The sequence below is a fragment of the Triticum dicoccoides genome, chromosome 7A (assembly GCF_002162155.2).
Source record: "Triticum dicoccoides isolate Atlit2015 ecotype Zavitan chromosome 7A, WEW_v2.0, whole genome shotgun sequence".
NCBI lineage: Eukaryota > Viridiplantae > Streptophyta > Magnoliopsida > Poales > Poaceae > Triticum > Triticum dicoccoides.
Window position 1 is genome coordinate 135,667,443 of NC_041392.1, and position 22,161 is coordinate 135,689,603.

The 22,161-nt window shown below is 44.7% G+C and overlaps 2 protein-coding genes across 3 annotated transcripts; both read right to left on the minus strand.

Moving 5' to 3' along the window:
- Positions 1-3,086: 3,086 nt before the first annotated feature.
- Positions 3,087-9,617, minus strand: LOC119328641 (alternative NAD(P)H-ubiquinone oxidoreductase C1, chloroplastic/mitochondrial-like). Of its 2 annotated transcripts, XM_037601617.1 has the most exons (12): positions 9,424-9,617; positions 9,022-9,212; positions 8,373-8,468; positions 8,160-8,226; positions 7,758-7,938; positions 7,075-7,168; positions 6,591-6,806; positions 5,603-5,995; positions 5,443-5,519; positions 5,197-5,300; positions 4,979-5,091; positions 3,087-4,321 (listed from the first exon to the last, which is right to left on the minus strand). In XM_037601617.1, the coding sequence occupies exons 1-12, from the start codon at positions 9,509-9,511 to the stop codon at positions 3,278-3,280; spliced, it is 2,664 nt and encodes an 887-aa protein (XP_037457514.1). In that variant the 5' UTR covers positions 9,512-9,617; the 3' UTR covers positions 3,087-3,277. The 2 variants fall into 2 exon arrangements, with proteins under 2 accessions (XP_037457514.1, XP_037457515.1); XM_037601618.1 differs by lacking the exons at positions 8,160-8,226; positions 8,373-8,468; positions 9,022-9,212; positions 9,424-9,617 and having other exon boundaries at positions 7,075-7,172; positions 7,758-7,887.
- A 2,743-nt stretch (positions 9,618-12,360) lies between these two features.
- On the minus strand, positions 12,361-18,892 carry LOC119332561 (E3 ubiquitin-protein ligase arih1-like). The gene is made up of 3 exons (XM_037605739.1): positions 18,190-18,892; positions 13,025-13,761; positions 12,361-12,875 (listed from the first exon to the last, which is right to left on the minus strand). The coding sequence occupies exons 1-3, from the start codon at positions 18,865-18,867 to the stop codon at positions 12,758-12,760; spliced, it is 1,533 nt and encodes a 510-aa protein (XP_037461636.1). The 5' UTR covers positions 18,868-18,892; the 3' UTR covers positions 12,361-12,757.
- Between the last annotated feature and the right edge of the window lie 3,269 nt (positions 18,893-22,161).

Consider the following 22,161-nt stretch of genomic DNA (forward strand, 5'->3'; position numbering starts at 1 on the left):
TACACAAGCTACAAGATGTACAGGCGGATCGTTGTCATGAGGAAGTGTCTTCTTCCTGCCCGATACGAGGAATTGAGCCACAGAGCAGTGGAGGGAGCGTTACAAGAAATATATGACTAGGCGATCGTTTCTCCTACTTTAGAATGCACGCAATTGTTTATTGAGGTGTGTGTGAATGATCTATATAGTCACTTATGTAATTGGATGTTTATTTCAGTTATATATATATATATGTTATTCTTCTGTAGACAAAGCAAATCATACGACTTATTAACAGCAATCGTCTGTGTTATTATTGGTCTTCGCACACATTTCTGATTAGGAACATGTTTGCCGCGTATCACACACATCTTATTCAGTTGAACCGTTTTCATTGTGTTGCCTAATCACACACAGTTCATCCTAGTGAACTGTATCTATATATCACACACACCTTCATCTAGCTGCCCGTTTCTTTTGTTCCTCCTCATCGCAAACAGTTAATTAAACTGAACTGTATGCCCTGCATCACACACGCAACTAAAATCTGAACCGTGTTTGATGAATCCGTCATCACAAACGTTTTGCACCTTTTTGACGGGTTTTTTACACCATCGTTTGCGATTATGGCATCGCACACAGTTTCGTCGAAGGGTCTCTGATCGTAGTGTCGCGTTTGGACCATCATGCAGTAGTGAATAGCTCGCGATATAGCTTCCCTATTTTTTATATGTTCCTCTATCGCCATATGGGGGGAGGCCGAATCCCTCCCCTTCCTTCTCTCTTCCCCTCTTTCCTTCCCCTTGTGGTCAGGCCCATATGGGGGCGCAGCAGCCCCTGCTGGCTACTGCGTTTCCCCTCTTGGCCCATTAGGCCCATATCTTTGCTGGGGGTGCCCGGAACCCCTTCCGGTGACCCTATATGTACCCGATACCCTCCGAAACACTTCCGGTGTCCGAATACTATTGTCCTATATATCAATATTTACCTCTCGACCATTTCGAGACTCCTCGTCATGTCTGTGATCTCATCCGGGACTCAGAACAACATTCAGTCACCAAATCACATAACTCATATAATACAAAATCATCATCGAACGTTAAGCGTGCGGACCCTACGGGTTCGAGAACTATGTAGACATGACCGAGAAACCTCTTAGGTCAATAACCAATAGCAGAACCTGGATGCTCATATTGGGTCCTACATATTCTACGAAGATCTTTATCGGTCGAACCGTTATGACAACATACGTTATTCCCTTTGTCCATCGGTATGTTACTTGCCCGAGATTCGATCGTCAGTATCTTCATACCTAGTTCAATCTCGTTATCGACAAGTCTATTTACTCGTTTCGTAATACATCATCCTGTAACTAACCCATTAGTCACTTTGCTTGCAAGGCTTCTTATGATGTGTATTACCGAGAGGGTCTAGAGACACCTCTCCAATACTCGGAGTGATAAATCCTAATCTCAATCTATGCCAACCCAACAAACACCTTCGGAGATACCTGTAGAGCATTTTTATAATCACCCAGTTACGTTGTGACGTTTGATAGCACATAAGGTATTCCTTCGGTATCCGGGAGTTGCATAATCTCATAGTCAAAGGAATATGTATATGACATGAAAAAAGCAATAGAAATAAAACTGAACGATCATTATGCTAAGCTAACAGATGGGTCTTGTCCATCACATCATTCTCCTAATGGGTTACTAGGGACACGGTGTTTTTGATTAAAACACATATCTATATGGTTAGGAAACTTAACCATCTTTGATTAACGAGCTAGTCTAGTAGAGGCTTACTAGGGACATGGTGTTTTTGTCTATGTATTCACACATGTATCAAGTTTTCGGTTAATACAATTCTAGCATGAATAATAAACATTTATCATGATATGAGGAAATATAAAATAACAAGTTTATTATTGCCTCTGGGGCATATTTTCTTCAATTGTATCGGTTTTAGCCTAGTTTTCTGTAATTAACCGGGCAATTCTCTCCTTAATTAATTGATGAGGCATCTGGTGATGTAGTCTAGGCCCCGTTCCGGTGGTGTGCCTAGCATCATCGGTGGGTGTGTGGAGGTGTGTCTCCGATAGATCTATTCTTGGTGGATTTGCTCGAATTTGGTCGTAGTTCGTCTATGTTTGTGTTTCTTCGGGTTGGATCCTTCTGATTTACGCTACTCTTCATCGGCGGCGGTTGATGTTCTGCTGTGCTGGTCCTATGAGGCCTTAGCACGACGACTTCCCGACTATCTAGTACAACAAGTTTTGTCCGGCTCCGACGAGGGAGGGGCGATGACGACGGCGCGCCTTCGGCTCGCTTCAGTGCTTGTAGTCGTCGCTAGGTGGTCTACGGACCTGGATGTAATTTTTATTATTTCTGGTGTTCGTTGTTTTGCCATGATTGAACAAGTCGACCGAAACTTCGGGCGGCTGCCTCAGTCGCTACGAACGTTGGGCGCGAGCACACAAGCCACATAGCCCAGGCCCACCCGCACCGCACGGTGGGCTCAGATGCTGCAACCGGCAGCCTAGGTTGTGATGGCGACGCTACGACGTCAGGCGATGCTCGGGGACGGCGATGTTTTTCATGCTACATCAGATGCAGCAGGGGCTGCTAGCGATGACAGAGACCTATTGAAGGGCGAGAGCGGATGGGGGGCGAGCACGGGCGGCCGGAGCGACGAGCGTGGGTGGCACCGTTGGCCGTAGGCAGCAAGGACGAGTCCACCATGGTTCCAAGATGTTGGTCAGCACAAGATGAGACACGTGATGTGAGAAATCAACGGCCAGGAAGTGGCCTAATCGAATGGCTGCGGGCCGACTGGCCCAAATTTCGGCCGGGACCGGCACCTGTCACTGGCCAATAGGAAAGCACACTCCAAATGGGCAAGGGCAAATAAGGAATTCTCTGACAACTACTAGCAAAACAGGGGAGCGTGAGATTCGAGCGGGTGGAGCGAATGGCACCCGTTAACCCGTACAGGAGGCTCCAGATCTGCAAAGCTCGTCTTCCCCCCTCTCTCTTTCTTTCGCGATTGATCCACAAAGCTCGTTCAGGGCCTCCAGATCCGCACATCCCCTTGAGACTCATCTCTGCCCAAATCGACCAAGCAAGATCGAAAATGCTCTATTATAATCACCAACGAATCATCATCATACAACTTTGCACGCACGCATCACATCTCAAGCTTTTGACAGATTATCCGAAGAATCAAATCAAATGTCCGAGTTTAATCTTTTATTTCCAGGAAACCGATTTCCATGCCGAATCCATCCACCAGGCGCTCATTTCTTGATGAACTCCACCAGGCGCTTCTGCAGCTTGACGCCCTCCCCGGAGCCCAGCTGGTCGAACTGGAAGGCGTGGCCGACGCCCTTGGACTCGAACAGCTCGATCTCGCCGGCGTAGCCGTTGGCCTTGAGCTCGCGGGCGTACCACAGGCCGCGCTCCTTGAGCAGGACGTCGTCCTCGGCCACGCACACCAGCACGCGCTCGCAGGGGATCCCAGCCACGGCGGCGCGCGCCTCGTCGGTGACGAACGGGTTCACGTTGGGGTCGTCCAGGCCGAGCGAGCCCGGGAACACGAAGCGCCAGGTGCGGTCCATGAACTCGCGCACGTCGGGGCCGAACGCCGCCTCGGCGCCCACGGGCTCCTTGCCCGTGAAGTAGGGGTGCACGGCCATGAGGCCCCGGACGGCGGCGCCCTCCGGCACCGCGCCGGGCGCGGCGGCGCGGACGGCCATGTTGTGCGCGATGTTGGCGCCGGCGCTGCAGCCGGAGAGGAAGACGCGGGAGAGGTCGGCGTGGTCGCGCAGCCAGGGGTCGGCGCCGTCCCCGCCGGCGAGGACCCAGCGCACGGCGGCCCAGCCGTCGTCGTAGGCGGCGGGGAGCGCGTGCTCGGGGGCGAGGCGGTAGTAGACGGACACGCCGACGGCGCCGGAGCGGGCGACGAGGTCGTTGAGGTAGGCGTGGGTGGAGGGGCGGGCCGGGGAGCCGACCACGAAGCCGCCGCCGTGGAAGTAGACGACGACGGGGAGCCTGCCGGGGGCCGCGGCGGCGGAGGCGTCGGGCGGGAGGTAGACGCGCGCGCGGGCGGGGCCGGCGTGGATGTCCTTGGAGACGACGCCGGTGAGCGGGTCGGTGCCGGCGGGGGCGATGGCGTCGCCGCCCGGGCGGTGCACGCGGCCGCTCTTGTACTGGCAGAGGTAGGGCGGGAAGTCGAAGGCGACCTCGGAGTCGGGATCCATGGCGCAGCGGTTGGTGGCGGCGTCGGCGGCGGTGGGGGGAGCGGTGGTGGGAGTGGTGGGCGGGGAAAGTGCGCTGGCCACCTACAACAACAAACGGAGGTGGACTTTAGTAGTGGCTCCACGCCATCCGGCGTAACAAAAGCGCAGTCAACTCTCACCAACCACGGCAACCATGCGCCAACCAAACATGTGAGCGTGATCGTTGCACGACGGCACCTCCCTGATTTTTCATTTTTCCTCCCCGTGTGACGAGGGCTTTTCAGCCGGTATATTTAGTAATTATTTATTTATTTATTTTGAGGGAATTTGGTAAGTAATTATTGTGAGAACCAAGATCACAACCTTCCATTGTAAGGCTTGCAATGCCAACTTTTTTTTTTTGCGAAAAATGCCAACTTTTTCTTGAAGGCACTACGCTGAACTCGGGACTGACCTCGGTTGAGTTTTTTCACATTTTTTGGGTTACAGTGGGAGCGTAGGCGCACTCAGGTGGGGATTTGCATTTACCCTTGGGCATCTTCAGTTTAGGAAATGTACGTATACTCAAAATACTTATGCCAAACTTTTAGGAGCAACGTACATATACTCAAAATACTTATGTTCAGAAGTTATGTGCAACGTAAGCTCAAAATTGAAAATTCGTACATAAATTCAATCTCAAATACATCGTCCAGCTCACTCAATTCATGAATTAGCAGGTACCCTTTACCATCAGGAGCTTGCGATTATGTTACTTACTGCAGTCTGCAGAGAGGCAAGCGAATCGACAGCGCCCTTTGCGAACCAACTGATTCCAACCTTCACCCGGTGCTCATCAGTGGGCATCCTGAGGCAGTACACGAGCTTCCTAGCTGCACAACCAGGTTAAATTTTACTCCTACACGAAGAAGTTTTTTTTTTTTTTTTTTTGCGGAAGACACGAAGAAATTTGCTGTTATCGCAGCAAAGGTCCATACCAGCATGCCCTATAGGTCCTTCCAAGGTCAGTCCCTCGATGAAATTTGCTGTTATCGCAGCATCATTTCTACCCAGCGTCATCATCTCACCAAGGTTTTGAAACCTGGAAAATACACAGGATGTTTCAGCTCAGCTCGTTACACAACTTTAACTTTTTCGCACGAAAAAGACCCAACATCCGCAAGCAGAATGGTGATGCTTGGTGTATCGAAATGAACAAGACAATGCTGCTGCTAGGTTCAAACCTGAACGGCAGAAGGGGCCGGTCATTGATTGCCGCCCAGAGATTCCATCCAGCGAAATCTGCTTGCTGAAAAGCAACCTGGGAGATAAAAAGAGTCATCACTAGCAACATTAAACTGCCAATGCAGCATCATGACAGATTCAATCCAGTAGATGCCTTGCCTGTGCGTTGGCTGGGAGAAATTTTCCTGATGGGTCTCTTAGAGCTGCTGAATCACCAATTGCAAATGTTCGGGGGTGGCCCTTTACTTGAAGGGTTTCCTCTGTCTCCACTTGCCCCCGGCCATTCAAAGGAATAACGTATGGGGCATCAGGAGGTTGTAGCCGAAGAATCTGAGATTGTGAGCCCACCGTCCATAGTACCAGATCAGCCTCCAGAACCTGGCTCTGGAGGCCTCTTTGAGCGGCTTGAAGTTCCAAAACTAGTTTCTTATCGCCACCACCAGCTTCTTTTGCATCTGCAACCATGCTACCTGAATCCTCAGATGCATAAACCTCTCTGATGCAGTTCACCGAATATCCCAAGAAAAGTTGAAGATTTTGAGACTCGAGAACCTGGTAGGAAATGCAACCAAACCAAAATTAGCTACTACCACGGAAGATAGAATTCCCTTTCATTTTGGAGTTCAGCAAAGAAATCATGAAAACGATAGGTATCGAGGACCAGCACAATGATATAAATAAACAGCCTGCACTTCTCTATGCTGTATTCTACATGGTCCATAGATGAACAGTTTGGTGACAGATTAGTAAGTGGTTGCCTGGTTGGGATTTATCAAGTTAGCACTGTTGCCTAAATAATTCTATATAGTCCATAAATGAACAGTTTGATGACAGATTAGTAAGTGGTTGCCTGGTTGATATTTATCAAGTTAGCACTGTTGCATTAAAGCTGCAACAGTCTTTCAAAAGGAACAGAGAGGAGAAGAAAGAAAGAAGCCACAACATAGTTTGGCTGACGCAAAGTCTTACATTGCACATGCAGCATCTTATGTTATTATTAACTTCAGATTATAGTCTTAGGACTACTAGTGGCACCAAAAACCGAAGTAGGGAACAAAAGTTTTTTAATCTTCTGTTATAATTTCCTGAGATGATCAGATGAAGTTAATCAAAACAGTCTGTAATGTGTAGATCCTTAGGTAATCACCTTCAGAGCAGCTTCACGATTTCCTGGTGGTGCGTTAGGACAGATGGTTGTTTGAAAATTGATTGCTTTGACAGTCCCTGTGTTCTTTAATCTCTCAGAGATAGTGGCAGCTAGCTCAACACCAGAGTAACCCAGTCCCACAATGGCCACCTGAATAGGTGGGGACTTCTTACCAAACCTTCCCCTTTCTAACATTTTCAATTCACTTTCAACTTTCTGCAGATAAAATAAGGCGACATTATGATTCTTGATGATTACCATAAGTCATACAATATGAACTTGTTATACATAAAGAATTGCCAGAACATGTCAACAAGAGATATTATTAAAAACCAATAAAATCATATAATTAACGTGGATGCGTCAAGAGTTACAGACATCACTGATGTATTTTAGATTAGTATCACTATCAACTTAGCAATCCCAAACAGTAGATGATGAACAGTTGAACTTTAAAATATTTCAACAAATGATTGATTCTTACCAAAGCATGTTCCAAAGTTGTGAAAGGAAGTGCATACTCGGCAGATCCTGGAACGACGTCAATCTTAGCTTCAGCCCCTAGAGCTAGAACGAGCCTGGCTGCCCATTCCAAAAGATATATCACCAGTTAGCTTATTCTAAACTCAACATAGAACATCCCAGCAAAAAAAAATCGACATAAAATATGAAGTAAAATACATCACTATTTGTGTTACATATTTCAATCATAACAGCTAAAGAAAGTACGTGTATTATACAGATTAATATTGCATTATTGCTAAAGTTCCCTGATACAGAATATTGACAGAAGATGAATCGAGGGCTATACGGGTACATGAGAAATTTTGATTCATGTCGGATTCAGGAACAGGCTGATGTAAGGAAAGGGCGCCAAATGACAATCAGGTATTGTGTACGAAGAGGCGATTCTAAGAATTTTGTATGCGCAGTTGCATTGTCACTTGTGAGGTTGAAAAGGTGGGATCAGATCTACATGTCAGTAAGACCCACAATGTGTTCGAAGTTTCAAAACCTTTTAGCAGCATAGAACAATCAGCCCCATGTTTAAAATAATTCATAAAGAAGAAACATTGTGAAGATAAATATAATTCTTAAATTTGTTTTTTTTCAAAAAGCCTAAACATGACAGCTATTGCAATTCCATGGCATTTAATATCATCATACCAATCATATTCAACAACGGTGCCACTTTCAAGATGAACAATTCCGCCAGTGCATGACACTCCAGGCTCCCTTCTTAAGTGATCAGAAGGGCGAAGAAGCTTTACACTATCCTTCACAAATTGAACACTGGTGTTCTTCAGTAACTCCGTAAAATACGGAGCTATTTCCCAGACATCCACCTCTGGCATCCAAATTAAAATCCAACAGTCAAAACATGAAATAATGTGAAAAGACCCCATATACTCCCTCCATCCGGAAATACTTGTCCGAGGAATGGATGTATCTAGATGTATTTTAGTTCTAAATACGTCCATTTGTATCCATTTCTATGACAAGTATTTCCGGACAGAGGGAGTATAATATTTACCAGCAAAAGCATTTTTACACTTGAAATTGCAGTACCTCCTGATAAGAGCTCGTATAGCATGGGCTTAAATACAAATCTGTCAGATTGATCAACAAGCATCACCTGAAATATTTTTTTCCCTTCTTAGTAAAATGTTACATCATTTCTTGAGCAAACACACATACCACCAACCCATGCTACTTCGACGTAAGAAGGGGTAGCACCCAGAAAATCTATAAGTTTCTAGCACAAGAGCACCATCATTTTACCTGAGGCTTGTTATTACCAGGCCATACAAGAGATTCTAGTCTCAGAGCAGTATACAGCCCACCAAATCCACCACCCAAAATGCATACCCGTGGCCGCTGAAAACAAGAGAACATATTCAGTAAATGGAGCATAAGGCATATAGCAGAAGCATACCAAACTTTCTGCTGAACAATAATACTCACAAGTTACCCTACATACAGAAAACTGCATGGAAGGACATGAACTCCGGAAGCAAAATGTAAGAACACCCTGATCTAAAAAAAAGGACACACAATTCCTCCAAAAAAAAATTCCCTGCATATGAATAATGTCTCCCCATCAGGCAGTTAAACTCTAGAGTTGTCATATATCAAAACAATACTGCTGAAGTGTTTTATTGAACATAAGATCTATTTGGGTATATCTGAATGAAGTGTGCCAAACCAAAGTGTGTTCACTGGGACTAAGTTAGCACAAAACTGCAAACTCTGCATACACAAGTCATCAGTACTACTAAAACAGCTAAAGAATGCTCTGTCAAGGAGTAGAGCTGTAGAGGACTTGATCCGTAAAACACACATTGATAGAATTACCAGTGTGCTAATCAAACAGGAAAAGAAATCATATAACAATGGATTTAAGGATGTGGGTAGTCAAAATCCAGTATACCTGCTTGTCTGGCCAGGGGTACAGCGGCATCGGTGCTTCATCAATTGATTGAGGACGAGAAAACCCAGCATCCCCGGAGCCATTTGAAGCCATGCATCTGAACAGTCCAGACGGCAGCCCAAACATCGCCGGGACATCACCGATTCTCCACGAGTTTTTGAGAACTGGATTCTTCCACGAATTCATACCCCCTGCCAGGATCCAAGGAGCAGTCAATTAGCCAGAGAACAAAATGTCACCTACCGAATCCACCACTTTCCAAATCACCCCATTTCTCGAAACTGGAGCGCTCACAAGAGCACGCAAAGTGGGGGTCGAGTATGCCCACAATATTCTCCACATGGAGCTTAAATTAGAGAACCCTGGTCGCTGGAAGAGAGCTGGGGGGGCTTGCGGACTCACCGAATGGGCTGTGCAGGCGCGCCGAGGCGGGGAAGGGCCGGCCGCGGGGGGCCGACGGGCGGCCCCATGGAGCCGCGCGGCAGCTCATCGGCGGCGAGGGGGGAGGGGTGCGAGCGAGACGTGGCGCGTGTGCAGTCGTAGCCCCAGTTCCCGGCGATAGGGGGAGGGGGAAGAAGCACAGAAGAACCAAAAAAAAAAGGGGGAGAGACACGAGAGCCGGCAGCACCACCACGTAACGCTGCGGCTCCTCCGCCGGCCGCGTCGTCGCGGAGCCTCCGAGCCCGCTGGCTGCACACCCAGCCACCCGCTGACGATCAGGCTTGAATGTGAAACGGGCGGCCCATATTGCCCGAAATGGGCCTTTATTAGTGACTCGCGAGCTACAGGCGTCCGTCCGTGGTGTCCACCCGACCCAGCACGGTCTTGCCCACGGGGCGGGTCTGGGCCTAAGTTTTGAGCCCAAAGGCCGGGCTGGGCTCAGGTTTGTCATATTTGCGTTTTAGGGAAGGGGTCCAGCCCGAGGCTCGACTGGCTTTTCCACTAATGGGCCGGGCTTGCACCTGAAATCTAGGCCCAACGGCCAGGCCCAGACCTAGGTTTTTTGCTACGGGCTTTATTAGGCCCGGTCTGACAAATGGCCAGGTATACCATCAACCCGGGAGAGTTCTCTCCCAAAAAAAGAGAGCATTATTTCTCATTTTTTAAGGGAAAACGAAGTTTTTATTCATCATAAGCCACAAATTATGGGATGCAATTCAAGTCATAGGAATCGCCAAGCCAAACGTGACGCCACGGACCTAGTGACAAAGCAAATTTGGCTAAACTACGTGCCTCATAGTTGACGGCACGGCCTTCAGAAGTAAAGTTACACCGAAATAACGACTCTTTAACGACCACTCGCTGATGATGGCCCCATAAGTGTCACGACTGTTGTTTTTTATATCATCCACCACTTGTTTTGAGTCTGAAGCAACAATATAATTGTTGAATGCGAAGGTCCTTCACCAAAGATATTTCTTTCCTACATGTGATAGCCTCCATAGTCGCAGGATCGTCAACCCCTTGTATCTCTATCTCTACACACCGCAGCCGCCGAGCCTCCTCTTCCTTGCCAGACACCAGCGTCCACATGAATCACACGAAGCCTTGAGGGGGGGCTTTTGATCGCTGGTTGACAGTTTTTGGATTCACGGTTCGCCCCCCGCCCGACACTGACTGCTTGTCCTTGAGTATGTCAAGCTCTGCAATGAACCCCGTGATGAAAGAATGAGTTCCTTTAGGGCTCTAGAAAATACCCTCATGAATCGCCTTCGTCTAGCCGACCAGATCGCCCACAAAGTGACCGATCCCTGAGAGTAAACAACCAACGTTTCCAATTCGGTTAAGCAGTTGTTGCTAGCTTTTAAGCCAACTCATGGTTCACCAAAGCCCACGTGCACCTTGAGAGACCGTGCACTCAACCAACGTATGTTTCAAGAGTCCTCCATCCCGTAGAAACCACATGCACTCGTGTCAGTCATATGTTGATGCACTCTAATGTCATTGGTCGGACCGAATTGATTGTCGGGCAAGTGTCCAGAGGAACATTCGGATCTTTGCCGGTACTTGTGTCTTCCACATACCCTTCCAGTTGCCCTCCTCCTTCGCCGTGCTAGATGAGCCATGCCTCTCTCCTTTGTCTGCTGGTGACGAGCATCTTGTATGCTGACTCACAGAAAAATTACCATGCCGCTAGAATTTCCAGCTCCAGAAATCATTCATATTTTTTGTACATAAAGGGATGCCAAGAATGATAGGTACGTCCATTGGCATAAAAACTTGCTCAACTTTCTGTCTAATCCATGATGCCGAAGTAGTATTGATCAACTCTAACACTGTATTTGGCGGGTTTGGAATTAGGCAACCATAGGGTCTCATCATCTCCTCTAGAGAGAGCCAATTGTCAGCCCAAATATCTGTTGTAGCATTCTTGGTCTTACATATCTCACTAAAAAAGGTCTAATAAAGGTTTTTTTTGCTTAATCTTAAAAATGTACTTTTATAATAGTAGAATACATACATTTTTTCAGACCAAATAATACGCATACCATCATAATACCTTGATGTAATGTTTATTTTGTTATCCAGTTAACATAGCTGTGTTTATTTTAGTTTGTTCAAGAAAATCGACTGCACTATCTTTATTTATAAAATAAAATATGTTTGTTGATGCAAGAAAAATCAAGTTTAGGTCTCTCTGTTCACACACAAGAAATATTCAAGACATCATCTGGCTGCAACAATTTGAAGTTTTGGCTGATCTCAACCTAAACCATACCGTTGTTGGTTTTCATGACTGAAAATATATATGAAAAAGATCCAGCACCAAGTTAATTCAGGATCTAAGTTCTTTGAATAGTCATCCATGACCTGAATTAGCTCGCTGTTCTATAAGTGTTTTAATGCAGTATGGAGCGGATAAAAGTTATGACAGGGTGTTCAATGTTTTTATAACAGAGAAGAAAACCTTCCATGTCCTCTGTATCATATGGTGCACATCCCTAATATTTTATTACTACAAGATTTGTATTCGAGAAAATTCAATTATAGGTCTCTCTGTTCACACACCTAAAATATAACAAAACCAAGTATTGTAAAGCATGTGAATAAAACCTTGTCTATGCTAAACGAAAAAAAACCTTGATGTCTGCCTACAGCCTCATGCACCCATACATCATACTAGCTCCTGCTGAAGAGTGAGAAGTTTTGGATAGACCGGAAATGCTATTTACAAGTTTCAAAAATATTACTTCGTCCGATTCATATTAATTGACGTTGCTTTAGTACAACTTTACAAAGCAAGTACACCAACTACTCCCTCCCATTTTAATACACATATTTGTCTTTTTTATGTACACCAAGTATGAAAATATATATTGTTGGAAATCCATGTGCGCATACCACGAAATATTGTGCATTCATGACCAGCAGAAATACATCGGTTTTAAACAACAGGCAACCCCGTCGATTTCCATAAAAGGAAAACCGCATTTTACCAGAAGTTCATACATCAAAAGTAAAGAAACTAAAACACAGCGAGACAAACTACTGGCTACAGACTACCTGTCAGTCAGATGTGAAAACAGTACGGTAGAACATTGGCACAGGCAGCGGAAAAACAAGTTGGTTCTGAAATTCTGGACGATAGACTAGCGATCCAAATGACAGAAATAGACAATAATCATGGCAACGAACCCCTCCATCACACCGACTGTAATCCAGGTTATAGTCACAGCTCACAAGGCCTTGTCCGACATACAAAAGATTATCACCCTCGTAATCGTCAGTAATGTGATCACCGCCGTCCTCCTCGATCATGGATTATATTGCGTTCATCCCACAGCCGGCAGGAGCAAGTCGCCTTCTTGTCCTTCCATTCTTTCCCACAGGTGTAGCAAAATTCATAGCCGCACCTGCAAGAAGCGGGAACAGATGCAGCAAAGGTTAACAGAAAACAAGTCTTGAGGCTGCAGAATGAGCATTAGCACACAGAAGACATGAAAAATCACTGAACATAGTAAAGATGTGTATGAGAATGGCACAGCCAGAAGTAAATACTTACACGCAAGTTATATGGTAACAACCCTCTGCGAGTTCAATCATGTGGTTGCATTTGACACACTTGCGCCACGACCGCTGCTGTGCAAGGTTCTGCAGCTTGGCATCTTCTGGACGAACGTGAGGATACTTTCTCTTGTAGTCAGAGCAACTCATCCCAGCATGCCATGGGACCTTACAGCTGATGCAGAACAAACCCTTGCATTTGATACACTTTCTCAACGTTGGACCTCCAGCAACAGTGTACATTAAGGCCCATGAGCTTATCACTTCTCTCAAAGACATCAAGGCTGAACACTTGGAGTATGGGCAATAGATCTTCTGAGTAGGAGGGATTTGTCCTTCCCTGATACGTTGCACCATGATCTCTAACAGTTGTGGTGACAGGAATATCTTTGAATCTTTCACAGTTAGTTTGGTAGTGCAACCATCTTGTGGACAAGCTGGAAGCGTTCCACCAAGTAGTTTAATTTTCACATGCTCTTTCATGCAGGAGAAGCAAAACCGATGTGCACAACCTTCAACTGCGTAAATCTTAGAAAGATCACTGTCTTCCAAACAGATGGCGCAGGTCTCTCTCTTCTTGGTACCTACCAATTCTGTTGCTAATTTTGTTGCATAACCGACTTGGCCTCGAGGAATAAGTGAGAATTCACATTGCTTGAATTTACTCATCAGTGAAAGAGCCTCATTTACCATATCTTCAATCTTACTCTTTGTGGGACGCCAAGTTCCAAGCATCTGGATGAATATGACAACGTAATAAGATCAGTGCAGTTCAAATGAATTCAATCACTTGACCATTAAATCTATCTATTACATTGTTAACGCAATAAAAAACAATTGTTCAGATTAATAAGACATCAGTAATAGAAAAAAGAACAGCTCAAACTAATCTTCTACAACAATTGAATCAGACACCTTATATACGTCCTGTTGGAGCTTGTGTTCAGAAAACCTGACGACGGGAAATACAAAGAGTAATGCAGTGTCCTATAAAAAGACACGACACACAGAGATCAAAAGATGGAGCAAAAAGGGTCCATGCAAAGCAGACACAAGTCCTCGCATAGTCGCATAGGTGATGTAAATTGTATTAAGGCTGCTCCTCTTGTTTAGTAGATACTAGGCTTATTCCAAGAATTTCTTGGCGGGACATTGCTAGCTGAAATCCACATCTAGAGGATGCATGTCAAACGAAAAAAAAGCATGCATACCAAAAAGGAGAAAACGAGAAGCAAAATAATCAAAACTGGGAGAAAACATGTGTGTACTATGGCCTAAAGTGATTGGTAAGTTTAACCATCCTGATTGTAGAATACATAATCAGTGTGAGATGGTAAATTACTGCTAGGATAAGTGAATAACCTGAACATAGCTACCATGTTTGATATAAAAGCCTGAAAACTCTTAATTAACGGAAAAGATGAGAAAAATCTACAGGTAGGTCAAGATTATAACAATTGAGATTGATTAGACTACACTAATGATATTAAATGGAATATAAATCTTGTTTGAGATTTTTTAAATATATCAAATATATTGGCAACAACTTTTATACTATATACAAAGGGAGTCCATAATTGTTATGCACGGCATACTTAGTTTGGAGTCCGGCGAAGCAAACATAAAAGGCCCTAGCACTATGCGATCTGCGCAAGTATCCTATCTAATTTCCAATTGTTCACAAACTCAAACAACGCAAGATTTCTGCTAGCCAACATACTTAGCACTTTTGTCTTTAAAGCGATAACATCTTTCTTTTCTTTATTAGCAATGTGCCCGTGCGTTGCAACGGATCCAAAGTAAAATAATACATGTCCACAAACTTGAAAGATAAACACTCTAGTTTTGGTATATATATCATTAAAAATATACTCGTATTAGGTTTCACTCAAAATATATTCCTCGTGGCTGTTTTGATGAAGTGGGGGAGGGATATGGTTGGTTTCAAGATAGTAAGGGGTTTCTGCAAATTGAAGCAGATAAGTGGGGTCTTGTTGCAAAAATGCCACAGCTTATATCACAGTCGTTAGATGCAGATTTGATGGTCAAAAATGACGGATGGCAGACACACCATCATCACCAACTGAGTCTTTTATAGAAGTAGAGATAAACACATTTGTTTACAGAAACAGGAGATGAATTTAAATTAATGCGGAAGGTGGTTTTAGACAAGAAAAATAAATAGAACTAGAGTATGAGGCTCAAGGTTCGAGCTAGTGCTACAGATATTACTTATAAACAAGCATGGTAGGATACAAGAATGGATCCGAAATTACAATTTAAGGATCAAGATTCAAACTAAAGCAAGATACTTGAACTGTCCTAGGGCTTTACCCTTGGTGGGGAGTGATCTACAATCTAGTCAAACGTTGGATCTCAAAATCATGAATGTCTTGACACTAAAATTCTTGCATTAATATGCTATGTTATCAGAATATCAGTCGATAACCAAAATTCATGTGTATGCAACTTATACCAAGGTTGGACGTAATATCAGTCGATAACCAAAACTCATGTGTATACAACTTATACCAAGGTTGGACGTAATATCAGTCGATAACCAAAACTCATGTGTATACAACTTATACCAAGGTTGGATGTTAGACACGTAGCACTTTAGTCAAGCTTACACAGTGGATGTTGCACACTGATCTCTCCCTGTAGTATCACTTGCTTGCAGTCTCATGCCAGCTGTAAGAGCATTTCTAAATGTAGGTGCATTTCTGGCGTCTCTTTGGATAGAAACAGAAAATGTACACGAATAGGATAGGAGTGACAGTACAATCCTATATGATCACAAACAAGAGGAACTGTTCTGAAGATATACGGACGCACCATAGTAATTTTGCATAATTAAGAAGAGAATGCAAGGAAACAATGTTTTTTTTCCTTTCAATATGCCTAACCTTAATTAAGAATTCCTTTAAGACTCCCATGGGTTGATAAATTCGGCAGGCACAAAAGTCCTATAAGCTAATTGTGTAACACAGTAATAGGATGACAAACATATAAACCACAACTGATGGTGATCTCATTTATTTTTACAGAAAATTATATAGGATCATTATCGCTGACGAAATATTTGCAAACAAACTGGTCCTAGGACTTGAACTGCGTAGGTATGACACAAAAACGCCTCTTCATCAACTAAACTGTTATGACAACACATATTTATTAGATAATATAAGGTGCGCTTCAATAAAAGAATCTTAGATTATGATGAATATTAACATACCAGGTCAAGTTTCACTCTTAACATGTATAAGCAAACTCAATTTCTACAAAAATAACTCAACTGAGATCATATGCATGCAGAGGGGTTGATGCAACGATAAGCAAAGAGATCTACAATATATATAAACCTCCCCTAATTTCGTGAGTCTATGTGGTAGGTTTCTCTGTTGATGAAGAGACCTAGAAACGCGTGGGGGGAAGCAGAATCCTATCATTTCACTACTCAACAGATTCTCCTCATTCATCCATTGGATAGGACGCCCCATCTATGGAACAAGAGAACGAGATATTGACCTTTTGACATCTGTAAGACTGTAACTACATTCTCACATTTCTTTGGTGTGTGTTAGGTCTGACACTGGATGCAATCAGAGTATTGAAGGGAGGACTTGAAGACAGAGAGAGCGCCGGCTACGGAACTGACAACGGCGAGGTATGATAAAGTATAGTGGAACGCTTCTCAGGCATAATGTCATGCTACTCAAAGATGCATCACACTGAATTTTTTTAAGTTCTGCCTCATACTGATTGATAAGGTGGATGGGTAGATAACCATGGAAATTTTGCTTCAATTATTGGTGGATAAATTGGCATTCATGGAGCAGTGGATAAGTCGAAGCTACAGAAGAGAAGACTTCATATGGTCTTGCATGCTGGATGACGCCTACTTGCATGCCATCAGTCTTCAACATGGTACATATTGAGCTGATCTTGACTTGTGCTTAGTTGACTATTGACAAAGAGCAATGCACGAATAACACAAGTAAAGAAGAAATAAAGTTAATGACAGGAGATTAGCTTTTAGGAAAGTTCTTATAGCTAAAATTAATGGAAGATCGGCATATTGACGGAATGAAAATTTTCATACAGAAACTTTAATGGTGTTTTCTCAAGATGATTTCCAGCTACAATTTTGAAAGTCGATGCAAAGTCACCCGAACATATAAAATATAGTATAATAATCAGTAAATAGGCTACAATCAAGGAAAGCAAGCTAACAGACTTGAGAAAAAGGAAACACCAAATATGGTAATGCACAATAAATCTAACTACTACTCCCTCCGTCCCATAATATAAGAGCGTTTTTACACTAATGTACTGTCAAAAACGCTCTTATATTATGGGACGGAGGGAGTATAATGTAAGGACCACCTTGCTAGTTTACATGTACATCAAGTATCTCCACATGTACACAAACTGTAGAATGTGAGTGAGCAAGTACTTCTACATCGAACTTAGAACCAAAATTCCCTTCCTACAGATGTCCCATGTTAGTCTTGTCCTAATAAGCATGAAACATGAACTCAGGAGTACTTGCAATTTTGTATGAACATGATAATACAAAAAAGAACATGTGCACCAAAAAATATTGGAAAGAGGAATGATCAATAGAGAGAAGCACCTGCACTAAGAAAAATTCACACAAAACTGAGGGATTACTTCTACTTTTCTTGCAGTGCGATAAGCAAGAATAGCAGGTAGTGGAACTGAATGTTTGTACAACTAATTATAATGAGCATTGAAATAGTGCTACAAATTTATGTTTCGCCTACATTTAGCTAGAGATGGGACTATGTGATGATTTAATCATCTCTTTATATAAACTCTAGCAGTCTAGAATTCCTTTAACATTGCAAATAAACACCGAAATCTCCATATCGACAAATCATCCATTATATTTCGCATTTCCTCTTAGGTGACATCTCTAGTAAGACATCGCAGTTGAAACCATGGAAAAACTGTCGAGTACCCTAATCATGAATACCAAACATGTATACTGCGACAGCAACCTTATAGAAGCAGATCCTCTGACTGTATGGACCTGTAATTTCAAGCCCTTCAAATAAGCATCTACTATTTGCCGTGTAAGAAGTACTGCATTAAGATAGACGACAGATGCACAGATCTAGAGGTTTCATTAAGGCATACATATTTGTGCAGCGCCTTGAAGTCGGAGACAATGTTGACCCGTCGTATCCCCAGCTCGAGCGCAGCGTGGATGCCTTCCATGAGCGCCAGCACCTCGAGCTCCATGCGCCCGCCCTCGAAACTTTCCACGCGCTTCTGTGTGGTGCGCACCACCTTCCCCCGGGGATCGTACACGGCCACCGCGAGCACCGCGTCGCGGGGGTCCGGGACGCCCCACCTCCCCGCGCCCTCCTTGTTCGACAATCCCTTGTAGAAGACGCGGAAGAGAGGGGCGCGGCTTGGATCCAGAGGTCGCTCGAAGTGGTCTCCGCCGTGGGCCCGTCGGCGATCTGGAGTGTCGGCGAGCTCGCGCGCCAAGAGGGCGCCGCGGGAGGCGACGCGGGCAGAGGTGTTTGCCTGGGCGTGGGCGGCGCGGAAGGCCTGCGCGTCGCGGCGGTTCTTCTCTTGGCGCGCAAGTTCGGCGGCTTCGGAGGACCAGAGCGGAGGGGCGGGTTGACATAAGCGGCAAGAGCAGGAGGCGGCGGCGGCGGCGCTGGAAGAGGGCCGGTTGGGAGTAGGGACGCGGAGGGAAGCTTGGATGGCCTCGTCGAGCTGGAGTTGGAAGGCGAAGTCGTGGTCGGAGGCGAGGGCGACTTGCTGGCGGAGGCGTCGGGGGGCGAGGTCGCCGTCGCCGGCCATGATCGGAGCCGGCGGTCGGGCGGTGCCACAGCCCACAAAGACGAGGGTTTTGAGTGTGACCCCAAATATCGGGATGGAATGGGATGTTTTGTGCGTTTATGGGCACATTTTGGCCCATCTCGTCTGGGCTTTCCAATCATCCATCTCTCGGGCTTTCCTTTGTGACTCTAACCCTTATTATGGTCCAAATGAGTCACCAGTACGCATAAAGATTTCTACTTACTTGTCAAAAAGAAAAAGGAAAACCTAATACGCATAAAAATAATCCTACTTACTTGTCAAAAAAATCCTACTTGGTTCTGATTTAATGGCCGCCTTGTATTTTGGAACAAAATTTCATCATAGATTTGATCAGGAAAGGTAAGTTATATATCATAAAATTATGTTGTTTGATTCGTATTCGAAAGAAGTTTTTAATGGGGCCATTCTTGTAGTTGTTACTGGGTGATCTATGAATTTGGATGTAATTTTTATTATTTCTGGTGTTCATTGTACTGTCATGATTGAAAATGAATAGATTGAAAGTTTTTCTCGCAAAAAAAAGTTATGTGGCATATATCTTTTATTTTGCCAGTCAAATTTATGATCAAAATTTAACATAAAATACGAGAGGGGCTAGTAAACCCTAGTGGAGAAAGTATTTGCGAAGCGCAAATACGAAAGCATCTCGTACCCTGGGCTTTAATGGGTCCAGCCCACCAAGCCCGAGACAACGGCGTCCGACTGAAATGGAACCGGAGGCAACGCGATTGACCTTGGAGGGGAGTCACAAATCGAGCCAGAGCTGGAGACGCCGAGGTCGACCGCGATGTCGCCATCCATAGAAAGACAAAAATGAGATGAAGACCGAGTTGACATGGCTGGATTGTGTCATCGTTGGCTGATGCCCGAAGGGAACACGCAGAAGATGACAATGTGGCGAATCGAAGAATGCGGGCGACCAGTGGGGGCTTCGGTTGGCTGCCTTATGGCGGCGTCTGGCCAACTGTTTGGCATGTCCAGCAGGGTTCTCGTGTGTCTGTTGGTTGGACACAATAAAATCAAAGTCACTTGCTTGGGGAGAAGTGTCACGATGACAGTCTATGGGTAACCCTGACGGTGTTTCTTTCTTCAATGATGTGTGTGGGTCTTGTGGGTAGCCAGACCAGCTAGTAATGCCATTGTTGGGCATGTTATGATGGTTTTCGCCCAATTTTGTGTAATTAGCTGGGCAATTCTTTTTTTCTTAGCTTTAGCTTTTTTAGAAAGGAGAAAAATCTTCAGCCTCTACATCATAATGATACATGCATACATACGTATTATTAAACGAAGTCTCCAACAAATATGAGGTATGGTACAAAATCACAAAAAGAGATACAAAAAAGATGAACAAGGTCACAACCGACACAAATAAGACTAGATGCCTATACACATATCCTATCGTTGGACCGTCATCCAAATCGGTTGTAGGTATCCCACGCTATCATCTATCAACGGTTGCTTCCATAAGCCATCTAGAATCGGTTGTAGGTATCCCACACTATCATCTATCAACGGCGCAAGCAACATAATGCAAAACAAGGCATGATATGCGGGATGTAAAATACAATGCATATGCGTGCTTCGGAAGGGAAAGATTGAAACAGGCCTCAACTTGGCAAACCAAGAGCGCCGCTGGAAAGATGAGTTGATTTCGGTCGAAATCGATATAAAGATCACCGGAATCGGATGCACGGTTTGCAAATGGCAAGCAAAACAACAATGGCACAATTCTGCGATTAACAGCACGATGCCATCTAGAATGCAACAAGAAATTAAGCTACTGCACTCTAACATAGCGACAAAGCACATGGCAGTTGTCCACTCAAGATGCTTGACAAAAGATGAACACTGAGCTACGGCTAATTCACACAATAGCAGGTTCAAACAAACATGGCAAAAGTGCAAAAGATATCAGGTTCACAGGCTTAGCAGAAAATAACAACATGCCAGGAATTAATATCAGGAAGCAATGTTGGGAGTAAGATAACAACATGCTACAGGAACATGTCATGGCAAAGCAAGGCATGGCATGAAACTACTCAAAGCATATAACAAAAGTCCCTTACTGACCATAAGCCAAAGGGATCAGAAAATATGATGGCACCCATGTAAACATAACAAGTTTCGTTAACAAATTCAGACTTAGCAGAAAACTGGACATGGCAAAAAAACAGAGTTACGTAGGCATGTTTGCAAGCTCGATGCACTCACCACAAGGCATTGCATGACAAACTAAGCATGCACCCGGCAAGAAGACATGATAAAGAAGCTAACCATGACAAGAACCATCTCATAGCATGCAAGGATCAACTACAACAACCTTGAAAAAATTGAATAACATGTAAACAATCTGCCAGAAACATTTTATAGCAAAAGTAGAGTAAGATTGAGTCATGCTAGGGTACTCCATAATTGCAAACAAAGACATGGATGGATAGAACATAACAATATCTCAAAATATCCTTACTGAACATGCTCAAACGAAGCATGGATCACTCTGTAGCAACATGAATACATGGCATAAAAATAATATCAGGGAAATGACTTAGAAGGATTCTAAGTCCCTGAAATCAGCAACATCACGAGAGCTACTTTGCATGCTTGTGCTAGTTACCATAATAATCAAAAAAATACATAGCATACACCCCTTTAAAGATGGCATGGCATAGCCCAAAACACATGTAGGGCTCAAATTCATAGGAGGCACACATTAAACATGGCAAAAATGACAAATGTCCATAATCTGCTAAGAAACAGAAACTAACATTTTTATAGCACTCTTGCAATAGCATTTTAGGTATCAAGATGGACTCAAACAAACACGGTGCAATGGAATGAAATGAAGAGCACATCCAGGCGAACAATTTGATATATTACACGCCTAAAATGGAGCTACGGATGCAAAGTTATGATGCGATGAACATGCCGAAAAATATCAGGGACTTGGGAAGAAAACGGGGTCAACCCTAGAATTTTGGATCTGGATCTGGGGACACGGTTCCCGAGGTTGGCTGGGGTCTCGCCGGAGCCGAAGGAGTTGACCGGAGTTGTCGCGGACGGCGGCCGGAGTCGAGGGAAGAGGTCGCCGGAGCCGGCTCGCCGGAGAGGAGGCGGAGGACGGCGGGGTGGCGCTTGGCGCGGGGCGGAGGAGCAGGCCGGCGACAGCCGGGCGGCGCGGAGTCCGGAGAGGATCCGGTGAAGAGGCGGCGAGCGCCGGCGACTTGGGCGGCGGAGGGTGCTAGGCGCAAGGCGACGGGGTCCCGCGCGGGGCGG